Genomic DNA, 7500 nt, shown 5'->3' with positions numbered 1-7500 from the left:
AAGTTGATATATATATATGTATATATTAAGGATAATGATGCTTATGTAGCTCTATTATGATCATATAAAATATATATATATATATATCTAAAAAATTTACAATAAAAAAAAAATTTTTTAAAGGCATGAAAATATAATAAAATAAATAATATATAAATAAAAAATATATACATAATTTTTTTTACAATATTTTAATTTTATAATAAATATATATACATATTTTCACAAAATCAAATAAAGAAGAAATGTCTTATATATATATATTCAATAATAGATTACATAAATTAGCCAAATTTTAAAAACACAAATGTGCGTATATTTAATATTTTTTTTTTCTTTTATATATATATATAAATATAAACATATATTTCTATTATACATGTAATAATTATAAAAACCAAATTGTAACTTGAAAAAAAAAAGAAAAAAATAAATAAAACTATACATATATATTAATATATATGTAATTTATTCGAATAGTAGTAATAATATGTAAAAAAAAAAAAATATAATAATATAAAATAAAATAAAATTTAATTGTATATTTTGTTTAGTTCATCCTACACACACATATATATATATATATATATATATATATATATATATATATATATAATATGATATAATTACGACTTTTTACTACGTTTTCTTGTATAACCTAATTTGGTAGGTGAATCTTTTTTGTCTGAAGGGAATATAGATTTTCTTTTACTTTTTGTAATTTTTTTATCTACTTTTAATGAAGTTTCTTTATTATTAAATGATTTTATAGGTGTTTCATTATTAATAAATTTATTGATAATATTCTTTTGACTAATAATATTTGTAGGTGTTTTATTTTTGTTTGTGTTCATTTGTTTTACAGGAGTTTCATTATGTACACCTAGTATATTTGCTTCCTCTTTTTTATTAAATTTTGATTTATTATTTTTATTTTTTTTGACATTATCATCTTTATTATCTTTGAACTCTTCATCTATATATAATATGGGTGTTTTTATATACATATTATTAATTTTTTCTATATGTTCATTTAAATGTTCATCAGAAACCCTTTGTCTGGGGGTTGAATCGAAATTATAGGTATCAAAAACTTTATCTTTAAATGTATGTTTTGAATTTTTACTATTGGGTGTTTTCATTGAATCCATATTACTCATATCTAATTGATTTGATTTTTTTGGTGAATTTTTCATATTATCATATCCCATATCATTTTTAAAATTTTTATTATTTTGTGTTTTTTCGTCATATTGATACAAGTCTTCATCATGATGATATTCTTTATTTTGTTCGTCTTGTTCTTGATGATCATCATTTTCTTCATCATCAACATCTTTCAAAACAATGTCACTCAAATCTTGATATTTACCTTCATCTAAGGTATTAAATTTAATTGGTGTCTCTGATGAATCAAAAAAATTCATAGAGAAGTGCGTTTCCAAATTATTAACACTAGAATTTTGAGGATCATATCCTGGTTGTTGCATTAATCTTCTTTGTGAATGGACATTAACTTGTTGAAGATTAACACGATCAATTTTATTTTTCTCTTTAATATATGTTTTGGTTGGTGTACATATATCTGTAATTTTATTAAAATTTTGAAAATAATTATTTGTATAGAATTTATCAGTTTTTAATATAGATGGTTCATTAGGATATCTAGCTATATGTTTAACACTTTCTTCATTTTCACATACTACCCAAATAGCTACACAAGATATATCATCAACTTTATTTCCTTTATATATATGATTAGGGTCTTTTTGTTTTCCAACAAATGGGAAAAATGGTCTACAATGTAGTTTGTCGCCACTTCTTCGTTTGGCAATATTAGTGATGGAATATGCTATATCCTGTGCAGGTGTATAAAGTGCTGGTTCACCAAACTCACAAGCTTCTTCTGGGCTTATTGCAAAAGTACAATAGGCTTCAATTTCTTCATCAAATAAATTATCACTTACACCATCACTCATTAATAATATTAAATCACCAGGCATACATAAAATTTCGGAAGGAGGTGTTAATGCCATATCAGGTGAATCTCCATCAATATCTACTTTTTCTAATATTTTAACAAAACTATGTAATCCTCTATTTTCTAAATCTTTCCATTGACTTCTATCAGGTAAATTTGATAATTGATAAGGAGCACCATTTTCCCATTTCTGATCTGTAGTTTTCCATATAATTTTTCTAATTATAGATGGATTTCTTCCTTTCACATTATAATAAAGAAAAGATTCTGCAGCAAATTTGGGATACGATTCTCTTTCAAAATTAATATCACCAGGTAAAAATTCTCTTCTTAATATCATACAAACACTATCACCTAAAGATGAGATACCACATTTTCCAGTATATTCATCTAATATACCAACAATAGCTGTTGAGCTACCATATGCATCAGCATATTCTTTTTTTACACTTTCAAGAGAATTTTTTAATAATAACTTAGATCTTGTTATAGTATTATATGATACTTTTGCATATCCATTTAAATTTTTAGATAATTTTTCTGCTTCTCTTTGACATGCTAATGATAATCCAATAGAAAATTTAGATGCATCAATACCTTCTAAACTCCATGATCCTACACCATCAAAAATACCAAAAGCTGGAGGTACATCTGTTTGAAAGGTTGCATCTTCACATCTACCTTTTACTTTCCCAATACGACATTGACCACCATAAGTTTTAAATAATTTTACCATATGTACTCTTAAATCATCTACAGAATTTTCTCTTACAATTACATTCTCGTTTATATACTTCTCTTCATATCCATCCATAGTTTTATAATTATCATCATCATCATCATTATCATTGTCATTATGGCAATGATCATCATGAAAAAATAATGTATTATGTTGTTCATCAATTAGGGTTTTATTATTATCATCGATAGTTCTATTACTAGAACAGAACTGTTTATTAGCACTATAATTATTATTATTATTATTATTATTATTATTATTATTATTATGACTTTTGTTTTCGTTTGTATTATTCATGTTCTTTCGTCCTTGTTCAAAACCTTCTTCATCTGAGGTAACATATAAATATGTATCATTTAATATATGAATATCTTGACTTTTAGATATTTTATCATCATTACATGATAATTCAAATGAATTAATATTATTTTTATTATTATTTATATATGTACTATTATAATTATGTTCGTCATCAGAAAATAAATTCTGACTATTGCCTGTATTATTAGAATTGTTAACATTATTACTATTTTTTACTTTGATTACACCAGCAGGTGTACTATTATTACTCTTATTAACACTATAAAAAGAGTTAATATTACTACTAGTATTATTTATAGGAATTTTTTTTTCCATGTTATTTATTGATATATCCTTATAAAGGGATATATAATTACTTTTGTCAACAGAATGAGTATGCATGTCTGTTGATTTTTCATTACCTGAGGGAAAGGTACCTTGGTTTTTGATTACATTGTTTTTATATATAGAAGACATATTATGAAATGATGCATTGGAAACTTCCTTTTGTTGTTCGACAGCAAATTTATTTTTTGCTCTTTTTAAATTTTTATATAACTTTTGTAAGCCACATACACACTTCCATGTACGTCTTGTTGTATTCACATTTAATTTTTCAAGCAATTTGATATTCTTATAAAATGCATAAGTAGCTATAGGACAATAAGATATAGCTTCTTCTAATAAATTTAAATATTCTTCATTTAAACCAAAAAATAAAGAATTAACAGCTTTATCGTTCAAAGAATTAAAAAATTCATTGACAGCTTTACTACCACTAAAGTTGGGGTCTCCTCTATGGAATTTAATATATGCGCAGAATTCTTTATTGATTCTATTTTTTAAAACCACTTGAGATCTAAAAGATTTAAACAAATATCTTAATTCATTTAAGAAGGTAACAGTTCCTTTTAATGTATCTAATAATTTATTTGTATTAATATTATCTTTATTAAAACGTAAAATACGTACTTCTCTTTTTCCACCATTATTTAATAATAAGCATACATACTTAAAACAATAATCTTCAGCAAAGGGTAAAATACATTTTTCTAATGGATAAGTAGATTTCCCATCAGCGTTACTATCATTTAAATGATATCTATCATTAAAATTTTGATCATATTCACAAAAACCATATTTATTCATTTTTCCTTCACATAACATTTCTACAAAATTAGATACGACGTCTTTATTCTTTGATTTAATATTATCTTTATATATTGATGGGTTTGATACATTATCTTCATGTGTATCATAATTATAAAAACTATCATCATTATTATTATAATTATTGTCACGAAAATTTTTATTATAATAAGTACTCTTATTATCACAGTTATTTTTATCATTACAATTATTTATATTATCACCGTTATTTTTATCATTATAATTATTTATATTATCATCATTATTTTTATCATTACAATTATTTATATTATCTTGATTTTTATCATGATCCTGTTGGACGTCAGAAGTGTTACTATTACATATAACAATATTAGAATTTATCCTCTGCTCAATCATATCACTATTTCTCTTTTTAATAATTTTTCTTTTCATCTTTTCAATAATTTGTTGCTTAAATTGTTCATTTGATTTTACATTTTCTATATCTTCAGAATCTACAAATTCAACTATTTGACAAATAGTTAAAATTTCACCTAATATATAAATACCTTCATCTCCTATAAATATTTTATCCTTAATCCACAGAGAATCCGATATTTTTCCATTCTTCATAAAAGTACCTAACACTTCTTCTAGGTGTTCTTTTATATTTTCTTGGTTCTCATTTGTATTATTCCCATCATTCTTACTATTTATATTCTTCCCTAAAAATTTCTCTGGCCAATCTTTATATATAAATACATCAGTAAATATATAACCAGATAACACCTTATCATATATATTGCTCAGGAATTCCATTGTAAGATGTATATATAAAATTAACAAAAAATTATATATACACAATACATATATCTATACACGGGCTCATAAACACATGTATAGAATGTGGACGCAAAAAATTAAATAAATAAATAAATAAATAAATATATATATATATATATATAATGTAAAAAAAATATAAAAATATATATATATATATATATATACATATGAGAATTAAAAGTGATTTAAATTCTCATTTACAGGATATCGTAGTGGAATATCATAATAAGTTATAGACATGTAATAATAAATCAATGAATAAATAAATAAATAAAATTAATAACATTATACATATATAGTATACACTTCTCAATGAATTTTTTTTTTTTTTCTTTTTTGGAAAAATCATATGAGAAAGCCATATATATATATATATATATAATACATATTATATTACACTCATGATAACGTTATCTTCTTCTCCCACTTATTTATTTATTTTTTTTTTATTCTCTTGTTTATGCTATTACATAAGGTATACCATCTCAATATAATGTTTAAATAATTTTATGCCTCTGTTGGGTAATTTCTTTTTAATGGTTAATATACTATTTTAATTGCTGTCCACATAAAAGGGATATAAAAAAATATAAATATTATATTTTTCAATACTTGCTCCAGAAAATAAAATTATAAATATTTAAAAACTTAATTATAACTTAATACATATAAATATGACTACACAAATATAGTAAGTAGTCTTTTTTTTTTTTTTTTTTTTTTTATTTATAAACTTTTTAATCGATTTTACATTTCACATATATATATATATTAAATATATATATATATATATATATATATATTAAAAAATACATTCATTTTTAGCTTGCTTCTTTTTTAATATATACGACATTTTGTTTTTAAAAAAATGTTCTTATCTCTTATTTTCTTTTAAGGCTTTTCATTTTCCCTTTGCCTTTTTTACATATCCTTATATATATATATATATATATATATTATATATATATATATATATAATAATTTTTTATTTTTTTTTACTTTCTTGTGGATAATTATATATAATTATACAATATTAATATGTATAATTATAAGAAAATATATAAAAAAAAAAAAAAAAAAAAAATTTATATATTTATATTTATATATATATATATATGTCATAATAATAATATATATATTATAATATATAAAATTATAAATATATATATTATAAAATTGTACATATAAAATTTTTTTTTTTTTTTCTTTATTTCAATGATAAAAATATTTCATAAAAAAAATAAAATAAAATGAAAAAATAAAAAAAATTATATAAATATATATAATATTAATAAAAAAATTATAAAAATATATATAAAAAATATAATAATAATGTTTAAGTAATAAAAAAAATAAAATAAAATAAAATGTGTTTTAATTTTAAGAAATAATATATATTATTAAATGTATGTATATAAATAAATATAAAAATATTATATTTTATAATAATATTTATTTATAATATAAAATATATATATATATATATAAAAATATATTATACATATATATATGTGCTTTATTATATTTTGTATAATATAAATAAAAAAAAAGGTTCATTTTCTTTTTTTTTATACTCAAATGATAAAAAAATAAAGGAAATAATACAAATAAAAAAAATAGCACACTAATGTAATATATGTATATATAATATATATAATATGTTATATATATATTATTGGTATTATATATATATATATACTTTTTTTTATATAACAAATTTTCTTTTATTTTTAACAAAATTAATTATTTTCATTTATTTTTTTCTTTTTAAGATTTTTTTGAATTTTTTTTTCTTTATTCTTTTGTAATATATATGAGAAAAGCTAAAATAATAATATATGTAATTATTATTCTTGTGAATATAAATATATAGTGATAATATATATATTATATTATGTAATATATTTTTTTTATATGCGTATATTCAATATATTAATTATATGTATATATAATAATAAATACATTTAATATATATTATATATGTATAATATATATATATATATATATATGCTCATATAACAAAACATATATACATATAATATGTGTACATATATATATTAATTAATTATACTATGAATTAAGTCCATGTAAGTTATTATTAATGTGCATGTGTTTATAATATATTATTTTCTTATAATGATAAAATTGATTTTACGTTTGAATTATTTTTATCATTGGATAATATATGTATTGTGAAGAAAAATATATATATTTAATGATAATATTAATATGTATATAATTATTATATATTATGATGATATATGTACATATATATATTTTTGTTATATGATATTTTTCCTCTTATGATTTTTATGGTAATATATGATACATTTGTGTTATTTCCTTTTTTTTAAGATAATGCTATGATAATTCTTATTTTTTTTTTTTTTTTTTTTTTTTTTTTTTTTTTTTTTATATTAATTTTTTTGTTTTTATTTTTTTTTTTATTTTTTTTTTTTTTTTTTTTTAGTTTTTTTTTTATAATATAATTTTCTTTAAAAAAAAATATATTTTTTTATTTTTTTTT

At 19.5% G+C, this 7500-nt stretch overlaps 1 protein-coding gene across 1 annotated transcript; it reads right to left on the bottom strand.

Moving 5' to 3' along the window:
- Positions 1-626: 626 nt before the first annotated feature.
- Positions 627-4949, bottom strand: PRSY57_1208200 (hypothetical protein; the record flags this gene model as incomplete). The annotated part of the gene is made up of 1 exon (XM_012908512.2): positions 627-4949. One exon carries the CDS (start codon positions 4947-4949, stop codon positions 627-629), a length of 4323 nt encoding a protein of 1440 aa, XP_012763966.2.
- Between the last annotated feature and the right edge of the window lie 2551 nt (positions 4950-7500).

This window comes from Plasmodium reichenowi, chromosome 12 (genome assembly GCF_001601855.1).
Source record: "Plasmodium reichenowi strain SY57 chromosome 12, whole genome shotgun sequence".
In the NCBI taxonomy this organism is placed as follows: Eukaryota; Apicomplexa; class Aconoidasida; order Haemosporida; family Plasmodiidae; genus Plasmodium; species Plasmodium reichenowi.
The sequence above is the reverse complement of the archived record's forward strand: the minus strand, read 5'-3'. Positions and strand labels throughout refer to the sequence as shown.